Raw genomic sequence first — 24,040 nt, forward strand, 5'->3', positions numbered from 1 at the left:
TACAAATCTGTGTTATAGATACTCAGCAAAATAATCCACGTGAAGACAGGTTTCCATGCTCCCACACTTCATTCCTCAGCAAATCAGATGTGCACTAGAAGAGTTCAGCAGAAATAAATTGTAAGGGTTCCCATATCTCCAATAAGACCTCATCTATGGAGAAAGGTTACAAGCGCCCTATTAATCCCCTTGGGAGCCAAGCTGCTCAGAGGAAGAGTCAGGGTAGAAGGATGAGTTAGAAGTCAGCCTCTTCTCTCCCTGATTTCTCCAGGTTTTGGTTGGTTGTTCTGTTTTGTTGAGGTTTTTTTTTGTAACATATGAAAAACATTTGAGACAGCAAATGAGTGGTTGTTTTTTTTTTTTTTAAAGTGACAGTGAGATAGTCCAGAGATTCATCAGAGTTGTGTAGGATTGAAAAATTTTTCAGAAAAATCTCAGAATTTTTTTTAACTCAATTTCTGTAGTGATACAACATTCTGCTACTTCAAAAGTCCTCTCTATTAAAAAAACACCAGTATGTTTTTCATACCACATGCTGAAACATAAAGTTGGTGACACATGGCCAGAATAAATGTCTACCTAGTCACTTTTCCTTCCTTCGAAATTGCCTTGTCTTGGATGCTCAGACACAAAACGCAAGAACAGCCCAAGGACAAAATGCTATTTCCACCTTCTCAGCTCCAGTAATCCGTGCTTTAGCTATTTCCTGAGCCAGAGATTGCATACACACAGTTGTGTTTAATAGTACTTACTGGATTTTTCTTCCATAAATTTTGTTTGTTTTTCTAAGGAATTTTTATTTCTGATCTTAACTTCTGCCTGGACCAATGACCTCCACAGTTTATGTTTTCTGAAAAAGTGCTCTTTCCTTTATCATACATCCCCTATCTGAAAATTTAGCTGGGTGCCTCCTCTACTTCTTGCACTAAGCAATACAGAATCATTTTCTCCTACTCGTCCTCTCATGTGGCACCTGCCCTTCAGTCATCACTTTCACAAAGTGTTCCAGTCAATTTAATTTTTCATAATTCAATAACCATGGTAGACCTCTAATTACACCATTCCTAATTTTTTTTGTATCTTTTCTAGTTTTTCTAGAGCGATTAGAATTGTGTGGAGTATTTGCAATGGGGGTGCTGCCTCATGGATTCATACAGTAGCATTCTCTTTTTTTTTTTTTATCTAGTCCTTCCTTCCCAGTACCTGACATTTTGAACCACGGCTTGGCTCTGAACCGATGTTTTCAGAAGACATACCTTTTCTGCATAGTAATGGGTAATTTCATCTCTGCCAATAATTTCACCTGCCAGTTTATTGACCAGTCACTGCAAATCATCAGAACCTTCTGCAACTCTTTTGCAGTCAGTTTTAATGTTGACTATCTTGAATAATTTCATATGATCAGCAAATATTATCATCTTACTATTCACCCTCTTTTCCAGGGCATTTACAAGTATGTTGAAAAGCACGGGTTCCAGCAGAGGATGCCTGGGGAACTCCACTGACAGCAGGTCCTGCTGTGTTTGGTTTTAAAAGCTATTAATTAACAAGACCTTGTCTATTATAACCTGATAGTTTCATTTCTATAAAAGCCTTTTGGTTAAGAGGCCTCATCAAGGGCTTCTAAAATCCTAAATCAACCGGAGCACCCTCACATACATGCTTGCTTATCGCACATATTTGCAAAGCTTCCCTCTAGAAAAGTAGTGTTGACTCTTCCTCCACAGAGGATTTTAAAAATGCTTAAATCACAGTGGAAATAATATAATCATGCAATATAGCATAATTTTTTTGGTTCTGATCTGGAGAAAGAAGCCATTCAAACAAGCTGTTAGTCAGGTTTGGCTGGTTTTTTTTTTAACCAAGATTGTGTGCTTTCTACCCAAGGATCTCATGGCATTTTTATGTGCACTGCTTGCTAAACTCAGCATCAAGGAAAGAGAGACAACAAAAATTGAGTTGCTTGCTGAAGTCAGGTAGCAGTTCAGTGACACAGACAAACCTGCTCAGATCTCAAGACTATGACGCCTCCTGTCTTTATGGAGTGCTAAAATAGGTGGTGCTTCTATTTCTCTGGAACGAAATCTTAAAAACCACTTAAGTTTAGGTGGAATTCTAAACATTTGAAGCCTTTGAAAACACCTGCATATTACAGCAGTTAACATCTGCTGTTGAAACACCTGCAAAATAACACCTTCCTGTAATAGTTCTGCAGAATTCTTGACTACACTTAAATGTCAGAGTTTAGTGACATTTCTATTCAGTATAAAAGTCCATAATTTTTAGGGGAAAAAAAAGGCATTTCCACTGTTGACAATACTGACTGTTTGCATTGCAAATGACACATTCCAAACCCGTACCTTCACGTCAGCTAATTTTCTGGCTCAGGTTACTGATGTCTGTTATATAGCAACAGCTATGAAACAAAGGCAGGCTACCAGAGGGAATGGGGCAGGAGTTGCCTTGCCCAACAGACAAACATGAATGTGCCAGCATTACTCATGTCTAAACTGAACTATGCTGCAAGGGCTGCCCAGTTCTCCAAGAGCAAAGGCCATCCTTTTCCCTCGTACCTGGGATTTGCGATAATTAGCATTCATGCAGAGGCCTTAAAACATGAAAAGTTGATATAAGATGCTTTTGTCAGTACAAGATACACATGTCTTCCATCCCAGTTTGAACACGTCTGCACACCTACCCATCGCCTGGCACAGGATGTCCACGTCTTTCTCCGCTTCAGCCAAAATCACGTTCTCGGGCTCAGCCGTAAAATATGGTGGTTCTTTAGAAAAGGGAAAAGAAACAAAAGTAAACAAAGTCACAGCAAAATGAAAAATAGCTGTTGATTTAAAGATACTCATCATATAATGTCTCCACACGCAATGTATTTAATATAGTGTGTTACAAACAGACTAGCTTTTCTTAGTTTGTCCCTATTTGGAGGCGCTTTTGGTAATAAAAGTATCATAAAAAAGCCAACAATTTTTTGCTATGCTGAGTATGAATTCCAAAGGGTGAAGTCAATGTGAGTTGAGATTTAGGGTTTTGGACTGCAAATTAATACTCAGAGCAGGGGCTACTTTACATTTTAGAGGTGTGAATCATGGAACATTTTAATTCTTCATTCAGAAGGACCCTCCCAGGAGGTTTATAAAGGTTTATATTTACAACATAGCATTTTATAGGATAGTATGCTTCAGTATCTAAACTAAATTCCACCTCATGAAGGCATGAAGCATGTCAAATAAAGTGCCATGCCATGTCAGAGAGCCAGCGTCAGAGGATAAGTGCAGCATAATTTAAAAAAATTCTTCTCAACTGTTTTATTTCTTGAAAGTAAACAGATTTAATGCTTTAATTGAAGTTATAGTAATAATCATAAAAATCTGCACTTTATCATTAGGACTAAAGAAAAGATGTTAGACGTTTAATTAAACAAAGACAAGATTCCAGAAACTGTAGCATATACTGTCATGTAACTTTCTTCTATGCAGCATAAAATTGAAGAGCATCATGTCAAAGTCCCACAGGCATTAAGGTTGCAGTAATTATCATGGTAACTAAAAACTGTCATAGTCTGTTCAATGCAATTATCATCTGAGTACTGTTTCTGGAAGCATTTTATTTGGTTATAACTAGAGTGCTACTGTACCATAGATAAACTCACTGGTAAGTTTTAGAAAATACAGAAAAGACAATACAAGTAGCTTGTGAGAACAAATTACTTGTATTTTCATTTTAAGAAAATCAAGTATGTTTCAAAAAAATAGAGTAAGCTACAAGATCCATGGTCATCTGAGCTGACCTTCTCTCAAATCTCTTCACCAATCATGTCTGAAAATCAGATGTGCAGTTTGTATTACTGATAGGACATTAGTATTTTCATAAATAAAACCAAAATCATATAATTTTCTCCTGCAAAATCTTATTTCTCCTGCTACCACTTGTAGTACAGCAAGCGTTGCTATCATTTCCCAGGGATGGCACGACACTCAGCAGGTACACATCAGTAAGCACCAGATTAGAATGCAAAACCCCTTTTCCCAGCACTAACTACAATAAAATACTTGCTTGAGTGGACAGAACTGGGGTCTCATTTGAGCACCAATGGCTATTACAATTCTGTATTCATTCCAAATAAAGTCAATCAATATTAGTCTTCAAAATCTTGTGCAGAGGAGGAGGTGAGGTTGCAAAATAGCCTGGAATACTGATTTACCCAGCAAAACCAATAAAACAAGCTACCTGATTTATTGCATTCTAATAATACACGTGTTAACATTATTGATCCTCGCTGCCTAAATATAAAGCTATTAATAAACACACATAATAAGTTGTGATTTATTGCATATGATCTCATGTGTTAATCTAAACAACAAATTGAAAATCTGAACATTTAATTGAAATTCACTGATGGCACACTGTGTTTGACACGTTTGACCAACTAAGTTGCTGAGTCCTCTGCAATTCATCTAAGTTCACGTTTAACTCTGAGAACACTCTTGCTTCTCAGGCCATCCTCCAAAGCCTTGTCTGATGTTTTCCTTATGCTCAACTTTCCAGAATTTTATCGTTTTAATATCCAAACTTTTAGCCTAGTGTCCTTGTCCTTACTTACAAACCTGTCTGTGGACACACAAGTAAGCATCCAGCTCTTGAACTAAAACTTGAATCATTCATTCTTTGGCAGTTTAATTTGATTGTGTGGGGAGGCAAAAGAGAAAGGTGGCCAAAGCAGCACAGGAACATCCAGACACATACCCCCATATCCAGACATTCACTTCTAACTTTGGGCTTCTTCTCAATCAGTGAGTTTCAAGTGTATTTTCCCCCTTTTAGAGAGTTCCTGACTGTACATCTTCCACTCTCACCTTAACAACCCAGTTTCTAAACTTGGCAACCTTCAGCTACCAGCTCCAAACTTTCTCCTAGATCAGCGACATATCCACACACCAGTGATAAATTTGCAGATTTATCTTCAACGTGGGTCTGCAATCCAGCTGCAAAGCACTTAATGGGACCACAACAATCCTACTGGTTCCATGACCTCTGCTTCCGTGCTGCTGTCTCACACAGTTTCTGCAGTTACACTTGGCATATTTACACAGCCTGCTCTCCCCGTGCCGCTCCCCAGATCTTACCCTACAAGCTGTGCTTCTTCCTTGAAATCCCATACAGGCTGTTGTGCAACCCTTGAAGAAACTCACTACTTTAAGAGATGCTTAAGTGAGCAGGTATCAGGCAATGAATAACCTGACAAGGAACTTGAAGTTGGTGACAACTGTCACTTAGCAAACGGGATATGATGTTGTAACAGGAAGACTCACATCAGCTTCTTTTGAAAGAAGCAGGGAGAAACAGAAGCAGACAAGACAGAAAAAGAGCAGGAGCAGCAGAAAGATGCAATCTAAAGGCCGCAGACTACTCCCAGAAGACTTTCAGGGTGTAGCTGTGCCAACAGATGTGATTTCCATTCTCCATCAAGCCCAGATCCACCTTTTCCCTTACACTAAAGCCTGCTGAACTCCATTCTCCCAGCCATCCCAGCAGCTGGAAGCCCTGCCATCTGCTACGATTGACATAGAGGGGTCGAGAGGCTGAGGCAACAGCTGCCCATAGAGGAGTCAGATCTTGTTCTTGTGTGATAAGCACAGACACACAAAACCTTCCAAAAGCAACTCTACAATTTACTGATTCTTAACTACCCGCTTCTGGCGCCTGGAGATAGAGGCAAGCCTGGGTGAGAAGACAAGGCTAATTCATAAGGGAATTCTGGAAGATCTAGAATACCACGTAGACAGCAGTGCTGTGGCATGCCAAGTCTAACATACATGGATAATTAGCCTTGGTGATTCAAGGTACGAGATAATCACAACACTATTGGCATAGGTATACTGCTAGGGCTTTGAGGGAAATGAAACCGTGATCTCTGTTCAAGCTGTGCTGCTTTTTCACACACATGTCTAACAGGATGGATGCTGAAAAGGTCCTTTGCAGTAAGGGTCCATGGCTCCAACAGAACACAGGCTGTGGCAGAAATAGCTCTAGTTACAGGTGCTAGAGGACTGAAATCTAGGCTTGTCACTTTTCAGATGAGTCAGATGTCTCATCTGCAGGTCAGGTGTGTGCCTGAGGGCCTGCAGACCCAGTATAAAGTACAAGTGAAAAATTCAAGGTATCTCAATTTGGGTGCTGTACTCCACCTAAAGAACGACAACCAGAAATAGGCCATAAAAACACAGTAATATTTATAGGGGTCAGATTGCCCTCTGAAGGGGCAATGTCTGTATACATGACCTTACTGTGTATTTACAAGGCTTTGTTTGAATCACACAATATGAATGTGAACATTTATTGTCATAGGCAATAATCGTGCTGAAATTTAATATGTGTGGTGAAATCACAATGTCTTCCAAACTATATAATGTGCCAGACACAAGCCCCCAGACACAGCAGTTTCTAGGAATGACAGTAGTCTGCTGGTATCAGGTCAAACATTTAAATTTTTTTTTTTTAAATGATAGAATCACAACAGCTCCAACTGGAAAGAGCCCATTACAGCGAGTTCACCCTGCCGACAGTGTGGTGCGCTGTGCGACGAGAGGGGTCACACCTCATACGCACTGAAAGAAAGAGATGCTGCATTGTTCGGAGGTTGTACTGGTGTTTGACTGATCTTAACCAAAAGGTCAAGAACAAGCAAAAGGGAAAAAGAATATTTGAATATAAATGCATGCTTTGAATAGTTGTTAGGGTTTTTTTGCACTACAGACATCATTGAAAAGATTGCCTCTCTGCAAAGCCCTCGGGAGCCTGCAGAATTTGATACGGCTCTAACTTTCCCCACGCAGAGTTACATGGTCACTGATTTTAACATTCAAAAGATAGCAGTCAGCATCCATTACATTCCCTTCAAGCTGCACTGGAGATGTGTGACCTAATCCTAGATACACACATGAAAGTCAGCAAGACCAGAGAAAGCCCCAGGGGCTCCTCCAAATCTGAAATTCCTGCATCATTCAAATTCAGGCCTGCATATTTAAGAGGAAAATAGAGCCTTAAACACGGAAGCCTTTCTCTAGCATTACTATAAACTAATTTATTTGGTGAATGTCCTGTAGAGAAAGGAGAATTGGAAACCTGAGAGCCACTTGTAGGTCCATAACTCCAGACAGTCTGTCCATGCTGAGAGAAGCCACATTGCATACACATTCCTCTGTTTTCAAGACATCATTTGTAGTGTCTCAAAGTGTTGAAGCTACAGCCATTAGAACTATTGTTTCTAGAGATCTGAGCACAAGGTATCAAGGCAGATAGAGAGGAAAATAACTTCTGTTTTGGCAGTTACCTATGCATTCGGTGAAAATTCATAAACAATGGGCCATGCACCAAAAGACCCTTCAGCATCTCCACACTTGTTCCTGGAGAAGTACACTGAAGGAGGAACAGCCCTGTAGTTCATCTCAGAGCCCAACCAGGTGGGCCTCCATACTAATGTCAGAATTTTTCTGATGTGTTCCTGAATCCCATGACCCTAATAAAGCTGTGTCCTTTGTACCTGATGAGAACCAGGGTAGCCTTTAAGAGAGAGACAACCCTACAACACTCCCCTATCATCTTATTTCAGGAAAAAAAAAAAAAAAAAAAAAAAAAAAATCTATTCAGCTGGGATGTAAAAATTCTCTCTAGGAAACACCAAGATGAGAATAATATTTCTACTAGGGTAGGTCTGGGCACAAAACTGCTCCAAAAAGAAGGAAAGCCCTCTACTGTGATTGTGCTTTATTCTATCCTTTTCCTTTGGACAAGCCAACTGGTCTTCAGCACCTCATCGTACCAGGTCATTCTTTCTAATTGTTTTTCTACTCAGTTTGTTCTGATTTTACTTTATGACTGTATCTGATTTAAAGAGCAGTACAGATTTCACGTAGTAGAAGGGTTTAATTCCTCTTTCTCTTAAGCTCCTAAAATTAATAATTTCCATAGAACAATCACTTAAAAAATGACTATTGCAATTTTTCGCTAACAGAACTTGCACAACTGAAGCAAAAGAATTTAAGGTTAGCTCAGTTTTCAAATTGGTTTGCTCATGAGAAGACTTCTTAAATTACTTAATCTTCAAAGTGTTAGTGATAAAACAAATGTGCTCTTATCTAATCTGCAACAAATCTTTCCCAAAGTGTTACTCTGCCAATTGAGGAACATGCTACCCTTTAAAAATTTATAACAACTGCAGCTAATAAAACCAGGGTTTGGAACCACCTCAGTTTATCTTTGCTGGAACAATATGAAGATGTCAGAAAGCTGCTGCTCTTCACATTCAGAAGAAAATTGCAGTGCAGTACAAGACTAGAGGATTTTCTTCTTGCTTGTGCAGTACTATTTTATTATGTTAGAGATTTAGTTTTTTTCAAATATTATTGTGACTTTAATTTACAAACTTTGATGTACTCCTGGAGATATTCAGAAAAATAAATCATAGACAATATTATAGGTCACAAATAAAAATTTGAAATGAGTACCTGCCTTTGTACTAAGTTCCACTGCCTTCTAACAAAGCTCTTGTCACCATCTGAGCCACACTCAAGTTATGTGACTTCCCTTAGCTGGGAAAGGCAAGGACTGATATATTTGTATAAAAGCTTCAATTAATTCTGTATTTGTAATATTTTTGATGCATCTTTTTATCCCTGTTATTCCTGTTAACAGCAAAATATTTTTCTCTATTAATCCTCAAAAGCTCTCATTACCATACTGTTGAGGGTCTGTGTTTGATTTATCCAAATCATTTTGAAAACAAACCTCTTCTATTAGCTCAATTCCCTTTTTCTGTTAGGCAAGGCCCCTTAAGTCCACACTGTGTTATTCTCTCCAGAAGCAGAGCTCATTACCAGGTCACTACCACGATGTACACACTACAAATATTTTATACACGCAAATGGACAAGCATACTTGATTCCCTGTAAGCACTACTCCAATAGGCTATGAAGGATAGACTGCAAAAATCCTTAGGTTTCAATCTTGTCCACCCTTTCCTCTAGAACCCATCCCTTGATTAATTAAATGATGGTCAGATCCATCCAAGAACTGTAAGGCCGAATAGAAGTTACGCATTAACTACTAATCCTTTGATTTGGCTCCCTGTTTAGAATTAGAGATCCATCCTGCAGCTCAAGAAACTCATAAATAAAGAAATCTATCAGGCTCTGCTGACACGTTGAGTAAACACCTGCAACTGAAGTGTCTTGTTCCATCAGAAGGAAATAAAAGTAATTGGTAAGCAATTTGTTTCCGCTTTCTTTCATCTGCTTGTTCCTATCTACAGGCCTTCTCATAACTTCATTCCGTGACAGCCCGCTAGAACTGGGTAAGAAATAAATAAAATATTTAAAAATAAAAGAGCAGATAAGCTGCTAAAGAAAGGCAGCACTGCTAGTTTAATATGATTCCCCAATGATTGTTCCTCAGTTTTACTGTAACTGTATTAAAAAATCTCTTACATTAACCGAGAGGCTGTTTTAAGTATTGCATTAGGCTGCATCTGACAGCACAGCAGCAAAGTTAAACCAGTTACAATAAAATCTTAAGAATAAGAAAGAGTTTAAAGCAAAACTATAAATAAGTTAAATCTGCCTCTGCTCCTTAAGGGGAAGGGAAGCTGCAAAGTAATAATTCTAAGAAACAGAGTACAAAGAAAAAAGACTGGAACCAAACTTCATCCAGTAGGTAATAAATATAACGGAGACACAGTGCCACAAATGAACCTGGAACGGAGCTCTGCAGAGAGCAGAGCTGTTTTCTCATTTAGCACGAACTACAATAAATTGCTTTAGTAGAATACAGACCATACAGCAGAGTCTTTAAAATCGTATTTTCAGAAGGCTAAGAGAGTGCAGAGCACTGCGTGCTGAATTCCCTCTGCAGTGCTCTACAGAAATGCACGTGCATGAATTCTGATTGACGCTGGGACTTGTGTCATTGCCAGAGCAATAACCCCAGCAGGACACTTGCACGGTTATTACTGGGACTATTACGTAAAAGGCAGAATTTACACAATCGGCTCTGGCTTAAAACGTCTAAATGTCTCTGTTCTAAAACATCTCTTTTATTCTAAAAGTCCTAAAATGCTCTACACTGTGTGTAGCGTGCTCATTTGCGTTACCGTAGCAGGATATGGCAATGTGCGATAACTACCATTTCCAAATGACAACCTCCTCGCTACAGCAAATCTCCAACACAGAGCTGGCGGTGGAAACACGCAGTGAAAGGGCACCAACGCCTCTTTAAAAATATTAAGTCCAAACTTTCCCTTTGAGTCAAAGTTCTAGCACGTACTACTGATTTTAACGGTATTTCCTTCTCCCTTCTGTTACCTCAGTAAAGACATCTGCCTGCCTGGGCACTCAGGAATGTCCTTGGCCCCCTGACTGGCACTTGCAACAGACAACACACAGAAGTGCTCCTAAAAGGTTTCTTACGGAAATACAGGCACTTGACATATTAAAACTAGATGTAAGCAAGCTGGGAGTTAATCAGGATTTAATGCATCTAAAAGCCAAGATACGGAAGCTGCCCAATAAGGATTTTACTACTGTATTTCCCCAACTTCTGATTAAATGTGTAGTTTCACAGGGGATTCAGAATCACATCAGTGTTAAAAAAAAAAAAAAAAAAAACCAAAACTATTTGATTAATTTATATTCATGGGAAGAACAGCTGAATTAATTTGGAAGATAACCCTCCTTCACCTCCTTTGTTCTGTTCTCCGAAGAAAGTTCAAATGTAAGGTCAATGAAATATTAAAATTTCAATTTTATTTCCCATTATACCTCAGTCCAGAGCCTGTTTTACTAAAAAACACATTGCCTTGAGAATTACCCATTACAGAGAGGAAGGCTTTTGCTCTTGCTGGTTCCTCTGTACTGTTTCTCAATTTCACTTCACAGAAGTACATCCCCACATCAGCAGAGGTTGGGTTGGTGATCGTGAGTCGTCTCCCAAAATTGCTAATGCCACTGGTTATTTTTACTCCATTTCTCTTCCAAGTCATGCTTAGTCTCTCAAGAGGTCTGCCGAGGTTTTGAAAAAAAAAAAAAAAAAAAAAAAAACAACACAACAGCCAAGTGTGCAACAATAAAACATATCTATTACAGAATAATCTCCTCTGCAGTTATATACAGATTATAAAACTTCTCCAAGTCCTCCTCTATCCCTGACATTCAGTATTAAGAAGTAAATGCATATATAACTTCTACACATCAGGACTACAGACTACTCAAATGGAACTACGCAACTAGAGCTAATTGATACAGCAATCAAACTTCTAATTGATACAGCAATAGAACTTAAATGATAATAATTTGATTTCTCTAAGCAAAAGGAGTAAATGCTACTACAGAAATCACCTGCAAGGGAAGTGCTTTCATTATAACTCGATTACCAAAACAATATTACTCATGTCAAGAATATCTCTGCCCTCAGAGGGGAAAGTGAATCAGTTGGGCTTCTCATCATTCAAGGACCTCAACTATTCACTTCTGCTGGAATTCAACGCCATTCAAGGCCAACTAGATGGAAACAGAGGAGGAATGCTGTGAGCTCTATATGACGGTGCGGTATGAACAGTTGAGCAATAATTACTGTAAAATAACAGCATCTGTAATAGATTACTTAATAGGAGATCCTCGCCAATTTATTTGCTAGGAAGCACAGACAATTCAAGAATATCACCTTTCATGTCAATAAGCAATACAGGTGAAATATTATTAACCCTTAACTTAATATAACTTTTTCCTTAAGATAACATTTGCAGATTGAACACCACTGTGCTTCCTTTCCTTACCATGTGAGTAACTCTACCTATATCCCTATTTGGTGAGAAAAATCAATATGTTTAATTCAGGAATGTTGGACAAACAAGATTATTTGTAAGGTTACTTTGAAGAGAAGCATTCTGCTTCAATCAATTTAAAAAATTAAAATAACTTCCTATGTCCTTCTCAGGAAAGGACAGTGTGTTAAAATGAGTTCCTTATAACCCCGCCGGGGCTTTTACAATACCTTGCATTGGCCACACACTCCAGCATGACTTCGCTGCTCCCCGCTACTACGCTGGTGTTCTGTGGAGGGATGACGATGACGGGAGCCATGGTGTCAGATGGGTCCGTGGCACCTGCACGGGCAGAAAGAAACCTTGTGAAGACTCCATAGATCTGTCAGCCGCGAGGACTGACACGTTCCAGGCAAAGGATCTCATCAAGCCACACAGCTGCAAATTCCACTCTTCAATCTCTTCATGGATTTTAATCTCCTCATTAAGGGGAGATCTTCAGCAGGGCCATTCTCAATGGCTTTCATCATACTGTACAAACACACTGTTTCAATATACCCAGCTTGGTATCATTCAAAACACATAACTCGCAAGAACTACTCCCAGATGGAGTGCAGGGGGCCATTCTCAAACAGCGAGCAAATAAATTAAGCATCCGCAAGGTTTTCTATTGTTGAGCACTTTTACTTTTATCAAACACTTGCTGACTTATATTTTTAAGACCTTTTCATGTTTTGTTTAATCTTACCACTTCCATGCCATTTCAAAAGAGTCTGCCAATACTCATGTTAGTTCTTTAAAAAGATTTTACACACTGGGGAACAAATGTAAAATTAACAAAGCAGCATATCACAGCAATTTCAATCTCTTTCTCTTATCAGGAAAGTAAATAACCCAAATCTGCTACTCTTTTGTGAGGCATCATACTGTAAATAATTTAGCTTATGCAACAGTCAGCAGACACTTTAAAAATGGCAAAAAGGCTGCTTGTAAATTTTCTCTGTATACGTTTAGTAAGTGAATTAAAATACCCATGTATTCATAGGTACTTTGCTTCAAGCAACTCATTTGGGAAAGAATAATTAGCTATTTTTTAACTTGAATAACAGAGTAATAAAATTTTCTCAAGATACAGAATCCAATAAACAAATTATAGGGAAAAGTAATGAAAATAAAACTAAACTGATGGAAAAGCAAGTCAGTTTATCAAACATTTTCTGCAAAGGAGACTAACCATGCCCATTAAATAGAATCGGAAACTGGTAAACGCAGGGTATGAACCCTGATGTTTAAGGTAACTCCCTAAAGAAAATGGATAGAAGATTCTTTGCTTGTCTCATACCCAGCATGCCAAAAATCTGCGTTACATTTCTTTTCACTTGTTGGATAGGTTTTGGTAATGGGGGTCAGAAAGTTCACAAGGTCAGCAGATTTCTGAATTACTGAAAGACAAAATGTTGTTTACCTTTTGAAGTTTTTGTAATTGATAGCAAATGGGAGATGAAAGCATGTAGTATAGTTTTAAAATTTTAAGAATACCACCCACACATCTGAATAAAAATCAGGCATCTAAGAGTAACAGTGGTAAATACATATTTATTTCTTCCCATAAACTTCCTCTGATACCCTGACACAGCATCTACATGCAAGTTGCACAGGATCTCAAAAACCAAGCTTTTAGTCAATTCTACTTCTGCTCAACAACATTCCTGGAAACATGATGCTACCAGGTAGCAAATCTATTTTCTAAGAAGATTTCCACGGTGGTCTTTATAGGTATTCATGGCAGGAACTTTTCAGATAGCAAGTGAAAAAAATTGAAAACAAGCAGTGATCAGATTAGTAGCTTGTTACTGATGAGAAGAAATAACCTCAGCATCACTGTTCTCCACTACTTCTGTAAAAGACGAAGCTTTACAACAGTAAATGCTAAATGATCAACAAACAAGTTACTAATTTGGCAGTAATCATCCATCTGGAAAAGAGGAAACACACTTGTTTGACTTATCAGCTCCCCGAAGGATGGCTCAACCCCACTAAAAGCAGCCAAGGAAGAGAAGCCAGCTTTGCTGTAACCTTTAGGAGCTCGCCATGTGTAAGCGGCTCTTTGTGCAGCGAGCAGATAAGCAGGGGAAATAAAAGTGCACGATACTCCGCCTGCAACCAGGAAAACGCAAGATTTCTTTGACCTTTTTACCGACCGTAAGAAGAATCTAAACACAGTATGTGTTTATTTTCCATTTTGTACCATCTCCGAAACAAATCTATTAAAAGCAGGCTGTTGATAAAGATTTTGAGCGGCTGAATTAATACCGATGTCATACAGAAGGCTCATCAAAACAGTTAGTGCTTGGATTCTAAGTAATACACCTCGAAAGGTCAGCTGCAGATGTAACAAGCATATATAGAAAACAACAACATTTCAAGGTATTCTCTAAACAGTATGTAGACAGCATGCATATTCCTATTTCATATTCAAAGACAGTTTAAGTTGTCCTTTGCAAAGAAACCACTTGCCGTAATTCCTGGCAAATAAAGCCCAACAGGGACATTCCCATGGTTCCCTTTGCAGGGGGTAGTTTGCAGCTTGGTTTTGTGGCTAATCAAAATATCAAAGGAGGAATTTAGTTTTACTTTAGAGTAAAAATCTCGATAGGGATGTAACATGGGATCTGTGTGTCCACCCCATCCTTTCAGAACATCATCCTTTTGTAAGAAACCCACAGGTTGGAACATCAGAGTAGCCAGGCTCCCAATCTAGACAAGGAGTAACACCGTGATTTTGTTTTGATGATGTGACGCAGCAAATCAGACTTCAGTCGGGCTGTGGAAGGCAGAGAGCTATTTCAAACAATCAGATAATGAAAAACTACCCAGACTTTCCAAGTTTCTTATCCTACCTGTCAATAAAGCCACTCCATCGCTCTCCTGCCTCCTAATGCACTACACTGATGTGATTTCACTTGACTGGTGCTGCACTAAAATACAATGCAGAATGTCATTGTTAGTAAACAGACATTTTCTTTGAAAATCCTTTGTAGAAAACAATTGAATTTTTTTTCTCCTCTTCACTATTCCTTTTTTACTGCATCAGACTTTTTCTTGTCCCAGTTTTCTAGGTCTCTGTTGTTTCCTTCTGGCTCCCCATCACCTCTTCTTCCTCTCCCTCAAGCAGCTTCTCTGCATTCATCACTGGTCATTTTCCCTCCCTGTCATCCCATGGTCCACTATAGATGTTTCACATTATTTAAGATCTCCTCCATTTCCCATGTATCCTTTATTTTAATGATTGAGCTTTAGTTTCTCTGAAGGAAATATTTATTAAAGATGCTGAAATGGGAGCGCAATACAAACGCATACAAGAACACACTTACAATGAGATGAATTCGCTAATGGAGGACCACCATTTCCACCCTATTCTGTATTTTCTGAAAGAAGTAACCTTCCTTTCTATCTGCTTTCTGAATCCTTCCTCTCAGCTAAGAAAGCAAAGCAACGTTAGGGAAAAACACTGACCCTGGAACAGTAGCCAAGGGATGCCTCACTATTAGACAATATTCCCTTTGCTTCTAAACCTTCTCATTAGATGCTGTCTTAATTATTACCACTATCCATGAGGGTGCAGTAACAGAAGTGCTTTCAGGACCGGCCCCAACCAATCTTTGAGGCTTGATTGTCATAACACCAAAGACTCTGACTTACGACAGGAGGGAGCTTACCTTGGAGCTGTTTCAGTGGTTCCTATCCCCAGCTGCTCATGAAGCAGTTGGTGAACTGCTGCCATTTATAGCCCAAAACATTAAGGTAAAGTGGCATCAGTATTATTTTTTCCATACTAGCCTTTTTAGAAGAAGAGAAAAAAAAAAAAAAAAAAGACCCTATAAAGACAAAAATTGAGACCAAAAAAAAAAAAAAAAAAAAATGGAGAAAATGGAAAAGAGAATATCTGGACTTTTTTTGTCCATCTGAACATAAACATATCTCCTGACTGTGGAATTCAAGAATCTGGCAATTCTGCACAAAGCAGAGATGTATTGAGGGAAGAGAGAAAAATAAAAAGTAAACACCTCCTGCACGGTCTATTTGTTTTTATCACCAGTAGTTGTGTATGACTACACAACATCGATCTTGGACCACATTGAGCTTCCCCCTTCCCTCCTCCTGTCTGACCAAGGATGAAACCCATAAACCCATCCCATGTGGTCTGTAACACTGACCTTTTTTTTTTTTTTTTTTTTTTAATACTGATGAGCCATAGAATTTTTAATCTGCTATTTAAATACAATAATTATGTAGACTGCCCTATCATCTCTGAAAAGACAGTGGTCTTATCTCTCTATGTATGTTGCCACATAAGGTATAGGGAATTTAAATATTATAAATCCCAGTTTATAAAGATCACAGACTTTATCAAAGCCACTTGGGTGCTTAATTTTCCCAGAGATGAAATCTTACTCAGGCTGTATGACTGAAGATACAAAAGGTGCTTTCTCCTTCAGAAATGTATAAACATTAGGTTCTTTCCTAGATACAAACAAGGTGACCATGAGCAAGAGGAGGGAGGACTGCCTAAATAATCACCCTCATTTCCTTAGTATGGGGCAGAGCCTGGAATGTGATGTTGGCTGCTGGTCACTCCTACCCTTAGTGTTAGTTACTGCCACAATTACTTCTCAGAGTCCTGTTTTCAGTGAAGAAGGAATCCCACAGGAATCAGTATCCAAAAATGGATTTACTTCTTCAGATTATGAAATTTGTCTACGGGAGAAAAACACTTTACAGAAAAGATCACCAGTACGTTACCCTCAAACTAAGGGAGAAATTGAGTACTTCAACAGAACTTCAAAACCATTTATGAGTTATCTTGGGAGAAAAAGATTAGAAGACCATAAAGTTCCTCCAGACTTTCAGACTTGCACAATCTGCAGAAATGCCTTTGCGATTATTATGCAGGATACATATAAAGCTTCACGTCACCACATTATGGATACTTATACTTGAAAAAAAGCAGAACAGGAGACGAGTCAAATACAAATAGCAAAAGTATCGCAAGTCCGCCTGTGTAAAAAAAAAGAAATTACAGATACAAACTCTCTAATGGAATACATTTCACTTATCACAGATAGTTTGGATTATCCGCCCATAACAGATTAATGCCCCTTTCCCTTTCCAGTACGAGATACCCAACAGGAATTGGATCCTGATCAATAACAGATGAGTTTCCCTTCCCCTTTACAGGAAAAGGTGCACAACAGGAACTGGAGTCTGATCAACAGACTAGGAAATGCTGACAACCACCTGCGGGCTGGAGAGAGACGCATTTATGCAAATAATGAGAAAAAGTTTATTTCTCAATCATAAAACTCTATGCCAAACCATGGCTTGTCTATTTGTTCCCTGCTTACTAAAGTGATTATTAGCAGGTTATACAACGAAAAAGCATTAAGGTAATAAAAGCTACCGTTTCATTTTTCCACTTTTATTGCAGCAAGGATGATATGTATTTTCAAGAAAAGGGAAATACGTGGTGTTGCTGTGCATTACTGTGCACTGTACAGGTGCCTGCTCAGATTTCTAGATGTAAAAAATAAGAACAGAGACTTTCCTGTGAGGATTCTTGGTCAAATTTGTTTAGTTTGATGAATAACAAAAACTCCAGATGGAGTGTTTTTGAGTCAAAAGTATGTATTTATATAATAATTATCAATCTAACGGCAAAGAGTTGGTTTATGACAAATTAGGACACTTCAGTACCCGAGGATATCCTTAAGACTCCTCAAATATGTACATATTGACATAATTTATTATCTTTAATCTTTGAGAAACTAGTCTCTAGACTCAAAAAAGCAAATAAGCAACAACATAAAATCTTAGCTTTGTGCATCAAATTTATAGCGAAAACAGCCTAGTTGTTTGAAACCACCACAGCAAGTGGATTCTTATACATACGGCCCTCGTCTTGATCCAGACATCACGACATATGAATAAAACAGCAGATATGAAAAAGGTTTACAAAACATCATACAAGCAGAACAAGTCAATGATCTAGGTCAGTTACATTTATTGACTCAATCTACTCTTGTCATTGTGACTAAGCTTTGCCCACCTCAGATCAAACACACGATTCATTTTCACTGCAAGTGAAGTAAACAAGCAAACAAAAATGGGTGAATAGAAAAAAAAATAAAATCCAAACAAAATACAGCAAGTAGATCACAAATTAAACATTCAGTGTATGAAGGGGGATATGGCAAAGACAAGCAATTACAAAAGATTTCATCAACAACTGTTGAGGAAGCCTTGCATAAATTAATCTTGGCTGAACTGCCCGTGTTGTAAAGCGGTGTCTGAAAACCTGCGCTCCTCCTTTTTCCGTCCACCCCGTCTGGGCCTGTGTGATACGCCACATATGTTGCAAGAGTACTTCTGATCCATTTAACTTCGAAAAATAAAGTTACCCAAATAAATTAACCTATAAAACATGTGATTTACCCAGCCAAGCTTGCAATTCTGCAAGCAGTTTAAAATGCACTTAACTTCAGGTACTTGCTGGTTGGTTTGGAGAGTGAAAATACTCACGTTGCTAATTTAAATAGATATATAATATTACAGAAACAGAGTATTATAGGAGAACACACAAAAAAATACATTAATTACACAAAAGGTTAGCAAGAATATATTTTATGTGTATGGAGCTTCCTGCCGAATGTGTTTGGAGCAGAGGGCTCAAAAGCACATCCTCAGCCAGCCTAGCTCTGTCTCTCTGACATCCCATCTTGAGATCCCATTTCTGAATGTACTGGGGCCTGTGGTAAAAATATTGAGTTTTTTTTAATGCCACTTTTCTGGTTGGAAGGTTTCCTAGAGCTTTGCTGTTCTACCTGTTAAAAATACTCCTAATTTCCAGCTTAAATGTATTCATGGCCAACATACCCCATTTGTTCTTCTGCCAAAGCTGTCCTTTAGCTTAAATAGCTGTTTTCTCCCTCTGTGGTGTTTATCTCCTAAAGTATTTATAGAAAACAATCACACTCCTTCACAGTCTTAATTTTACTTAGCTAAACAAGGAAAACTTTTCTTGTCTGACAAGTATGAAAGCATTCACTGAGATATACACAAAACAAAACAGGAGCAAGGGTGAAAAAAAAAAAAAAAAAAAAAAAAGAAGCTAGCATCACACTATAGCTGTTTCCAAATGTTTAAACAAATAACAGCCACTTTTCTAACAGCTCTTTTCCCCTTTGTGAGGACTTTCACACAGGCTGCAAGAGCTGTTAGCTTTACCCCTAAGAAAGATTAATGGAGAACTCAACTCTATCCGGAAGATGACTTACACCCTTCTCTGGGTAGATGCTAGAGCAAAGAGGAGCTTTATATTTTTTATTAGATAAAACCTGATATACAGGTTGAGAAGCTTGTAAAACCTTGTAGAGAGTTTTTAGGGTCTATTCCGCGGCATAATGAGAGACAGGGGCCTAAACAGTTGATTTACACACAGAAAATGTATTTTTTGTAAACAACAGATACTGCAGTGCCCAAGGAAAGGCACCTTGCCGGGATGGTTCATGGTGACACGATCTCTCCAGCTTCTCTCTCATCAGTTCTGCTCCATAGACTGGGACAGGGATGGGAGATCTGGCTTTTTTTTCCTGATTTTGCCCTTTTTCTGCAGGCCATCAAGTGCAGCTGGCCCAGCAACTGCTGTTTGGGGCTGAGCCCTCTTTTCTACTACCTGAGGCCTACAAACCCACTTTGTACTTTAAGATCATTTCAGAAATAAATTTATAGTGGTGTCCTATGCAGTTTTAAGGAAATTAAGCCACTGCTTAGTTACACTGCTCCCTGTGGTGATTCAGCAGCTAAATTCAAACGCAGACCAGATTTCTGCTCCAACACTTTGAAATACCCTTCTCACAACTCTTCCCGCAAAAAGAGCAATTTGGAAGTTCAGTCTCCGTCACTGACCTGACCTTCCTCCATACACAGTGAGGGGTTTCTTTCTGCCTACAAACTTATCATCTAGCACATCATTAGAGCTTTTAACATGAGAAAATATATAGCCTCAAGCTATTTGAGCTAAAGAACACTCAGGTGGCTTTTCAATTCACCAGATAGCTTTAATATTGGCTATATAAGTGGATAGAGTGTGTAATCTTATTCAACAGCTGTTAAAAGGGGGGAAAAAAAACATCCATGGTCTGGCAGAGGAATCCATTAGCCTCAGAGTCATCTTCAAAGCGATGCGAGAGGCAACAGGTAGAGCTGCCGGCCGGGCGAGCGGTGCCTCTGCAGCCAGCATCTAGAACTTTGGGGTTTTAACGGTACAATCTGAAACATGCCTATGTTTAAAAAGATTTTAAAATAACTCATCAGTGGAAATGATTTTTAAGATGCTGTATATTTTTATGATGCACTTTAGTGCATCGTAAGAGAAGCCTCCTTTCAAAGATAAACAGGCATGCATGTAGGAGGAGGAAACAGGTTTGAGGGATCTGACAGCGGTTGCATGGGTTTCTGCAGCAGACAGCAAAAGCCACATTCTGCTGAGGACAAAAAGGAACTTTTAACATCTTACAGGCTTTGCGCTTCACGTATCTGGATATTTACCACTTGCTTTGTTAACAAAGGAAAATTAAGTTAATATACCACATATCAGTAATTGGATGTGAAATAAACTAGAACTGTCACTTAATCAGAATGTCCAGAAATGCAAAATTCAGAGGCGAGACGAGCTGAGAGAAGAAATGAAGAAGGAAGGCTGAGCAGGGGACATGGGTGTGCTACAGGAATTGGAGAATCACTGCTATTCCAGACACCGCAATTCTCACCAGCAGATTCTGGTTTATTGTCAAGGAGCAGGAAAGAAAGAGAAATGGAAGACAATAACATCTACCCTCTATTTTCAAATGTATCTTCACATGTGACTTCAATTTTTTTTTTTTGCTTTTGTAAATGCATTTCTTAACTCCTTTAACACAAACAAGATCACACAATTGACAACCTAGTTGCTGCTTCTCCTACTTGTAGCGAGTTTAAACACTCTTCTATTCAGAAATTAAAGAGTGGCAGCAGAAAAAAAAAAGAGAAAAGAGAAAAAAAAAAAAAGAAAAAAAAGAAGAAAGACGTTCTCATCTATCCTTCACCGGACTTAAAAAAAAGAAAAGCATCTTCAGTGAGTCTGGGGGAAAATTGTTTAAGAAATGTCTTCAAGAATCTGTTTTATGACAACAATAATTGAAGCTCTATTTACACAGGGAAGATTTAAGATCAAATGTGTTCTGTAGAACAGAAAACAAACATGCACAATTGATCATATGTGAGTTTCTAAGATCTATTTCTTTGTAACGTCTTTTAAAATGAACCTGATGTTGTGGTGCAGTACACTGGAAATAGACACTTGTGCACATATACTGATCTGACAAATAGTCCTCATAAAGCTAAACTAATACAAAACTTCAGTTAAGCTCCAAGTTTATAAAAAGTTGGAGTTTTCTAGTGTCAACTTAGATTCAGGAGAATGTTATTAGATACCTGGCAAATATATCAAAATAATTAATATAATTGCATTTCAGAAATTTCTTTATGTCTAGATATCTTCTGTACCTGGCTGCGTATTTAAAAACCTTTGATCTTCCCAAAAGATTAGATACAATGATTTAAACCTGTCCTCAGCTGAGAAGAAGCAAAAGAGAAATCTGAAAGCGTTCCACAGGTGACTTGTTCTTCATAATGAAATGAAGGGCTTCTGTGTCACAGACATTTAGTGCCAGTAAATGTGTACAGGTCACCAAATCAGCCATCGTTCCCTAAAACGTTTACACAAGAGACACCCAGTTAAAGCCACGAAAGCACATTTTTGCAGTTACTGGATAAGCAAGGTGTTGATCAATGCCTTTTCCAGAAAACCCACTCTAAGAACAAGGATGAAAATTTGCTACATAAAAACATCATTTGAACTTTAAAAGAGGAAAAAAAAAAAAATCAACCAAATTTAAAAACTTGTCCTCAGATCCTAGATGCTAAAGGCATGGAACAATTTATGAAGGCTTAAAGGAGAGCACTTCTACAGATATTTATAACATTGAACTAAATAGGCAGTTTTGTTCTTTCTTGCTGAACTACTCTTCAAACCAAGATGCAGTCACTGAGCAGCATTTTAAGCTCAAGGTCAACTCTTGCTGCTTTCTATTTATATATATGAGAAACATGTTTTGGGATCCAGATTGCTACCTTGGTCCCAAAGGTCTGCTATTTCCAAGTCTTTACATAAAGAGAGCAGATCTGAAAAACAAGAGGATACCTCACAGCCTTCTTGCAACAGCTAACTCAACCAAACATATGGAATGACTTGTCAAAAAAATATTTTGAGAAATAGGTTATCAGGGGCCTCAGGTCCACTCCATATGGTCTGGAGTTCTCCATCCCCCTGACCATATCATGCTACTTCTTTCTCTTTCTTCTATAAATGGATACAAACCTTAATAAAAGTAGAGTTGGTCAGGCCACAGAGATTCAGAAGCAAATAAAATTTCATTTATATATTTAGAGTACTGTAAAATAAAAAGCAGGGCAAAAATCACTCACACAGCAGAGCCCAGAATCCAAAGCAATATTTTTCTATCAAAAGAAAGATTTTTTCTTCCTCTTTATAGCACAGATGTTCTTCTAAATAAAGCGAGGCTTTCCCTTTGCAGCCTTTGTGATTATCAATCTTCGGTTATTTTATAATATAAGGTTGCCTCAGACCTCAGCAGGGAGAAAAATACACATTGCTGTATTTCCTCTGTAGCAAGAACAAAACAACTGTGAAAACAAAGAATGTTCCAAAAGAGCAAACAATAACCCAGCTAAAGAAAGTCTACAAACTTATTCATTCAAAAATAATTCCACAGATGGAGAAGCATTTCATTTTCTGAAGTGAGACTAAACCAGCATCTCTCCTCTCTGGAAGATGGAATAGGTTTTTGTGTCTGACTGACTATTTATACACAGTACATAAATGCATGCTCAGAGAATGCTGCAAGTACTGTAAAAAGAAATCTAAGGGGAAGAGATTACTCAAGGCTCTTTGTTAGTATTTCTGCAGCACAGGTAGTGTCAGCATTGTTCAAAATAAATTGTTAGTCGTACCGTACTTGGCCGGTACAAAAGTTGTTTGCATTAACATACTTATAATTCCATATCTGCTGCTCCCAGATAAGAGCAGAATTTAAGAGTATGATGTCTTTTCGATCTTGAATTGACTTCTTCCCCTCTCAGAAAAGGGCTGGGTCACTGTTTTCACCTGTATGGATGGTAAACAGCCTCTCCTGCACACGACAAGGACTCATTGCTTCAACAAGGAAAACCAGAAGCCGATTTCCACAGGGTGCTCTTGTCTCCCAACTCATCCAAAACTTTGCATTTCGTGCTGCTTCTTATTTGAAATTTCTACCATCATAACATGAGACAAGGATGTCACAACAGAATTACAGATAATAAGGATAATTAGATGGAATAAATGAAAGAAAATGAGAAAATGGTACATTAGGAAATGTACCAGTGCCTAAGACATGAATTTATATATTTTTGAGATACAAGTGACATCTATTTCACTTTGTTTTAAAAAGAAATAAATTCACCCCTTGATTTAGAAACACTCTGTCACTTCCCAAAAGGTCCTTTGGTCATCAGTTTGAAATTAATTGGCAACGTATGATGAGGCAGAACATAGCAACTTTGTTTAGATTTAATCAACCCATTTTATTCAGATTTGCCCCCAAAATAACACTTAACGATATGATTGTGCTATCCGTATGGTAACGGGCTGTGTTAGTGCAGAACTATCAAAGATCAGAGCAACTAAAACAGTAAGAAAATGTTGCAGGGTCCACTTGACAACAAAACACCGTTGCTTGCCATCTCTCATACGCACACAATCTCCTAAAAGTGCTTACACAGAATGAAGGGTGAATCACTTCACTGATACAGACACATGAAATGCATTTACACATGGATTAAAATTATAATAAGCAGCTAAAACAAAACTGGAAGCCAGGATGGGAAGAGCTGGCTGTAGCTGGCTCCTGGGACCTGAATTCTGTAGGGGATGCCATCAGCCCACAATGCAGAGCTGGTTTTGCCTTGGTCGGCTTTGTGACTCCCATGCCAGTTTTTTCATTGTGGTGTTGGTTCTGGGAACTCAGTGCGCCCACACCCATCTTCACTGAA

General features: G+C 38.4%; 1 protein-coding gene across 1 annotated transcript in view; it reads right to left on the minus strand.

Moving 5' to 3' along the window:
- The window catches only part of SDK1 (sidekick cell adhesion molecule 1), a 408,452-nt gene that overhangs the window by 149,303 nt on the left and 235,109 nt on the right, over positions 1-24,040 (minus strand). The window contains exons 6-8 of the mRNA XM_086759378.1: positions 12,061-12,172; positions 10,879-11,069; positions 2,699-2,782 (exon numbers count right to left, since the gene is read on the minus strand). Of these exons, the coding sequence (XP_086615504.1) occupies positions 2,699-2,782; positions 10,879-11,069; positions 12,061-12,172 (387 nt within the window). The remainder of the gene's footprint in view (positions 1-2,698; positions 2,783-10,878; positions 11,070-12,060; positions 12,173-24,040) is intronic.

Source organism: Chlamydotis macqueenii, chromosome 15, assembly GCF_036417535.1.
Source record: "Chlamydotis macqueenii isolate bChlMac1 chromosome 15, bChlMac1.mat, whole genome shotgun sequence".
Lineage (NCBI taxonomy): Eukaryota > Metazoa > Chordata > Aves > Otidiformes > Otididae > Chlamydotis > Chlamydotis macqueenii.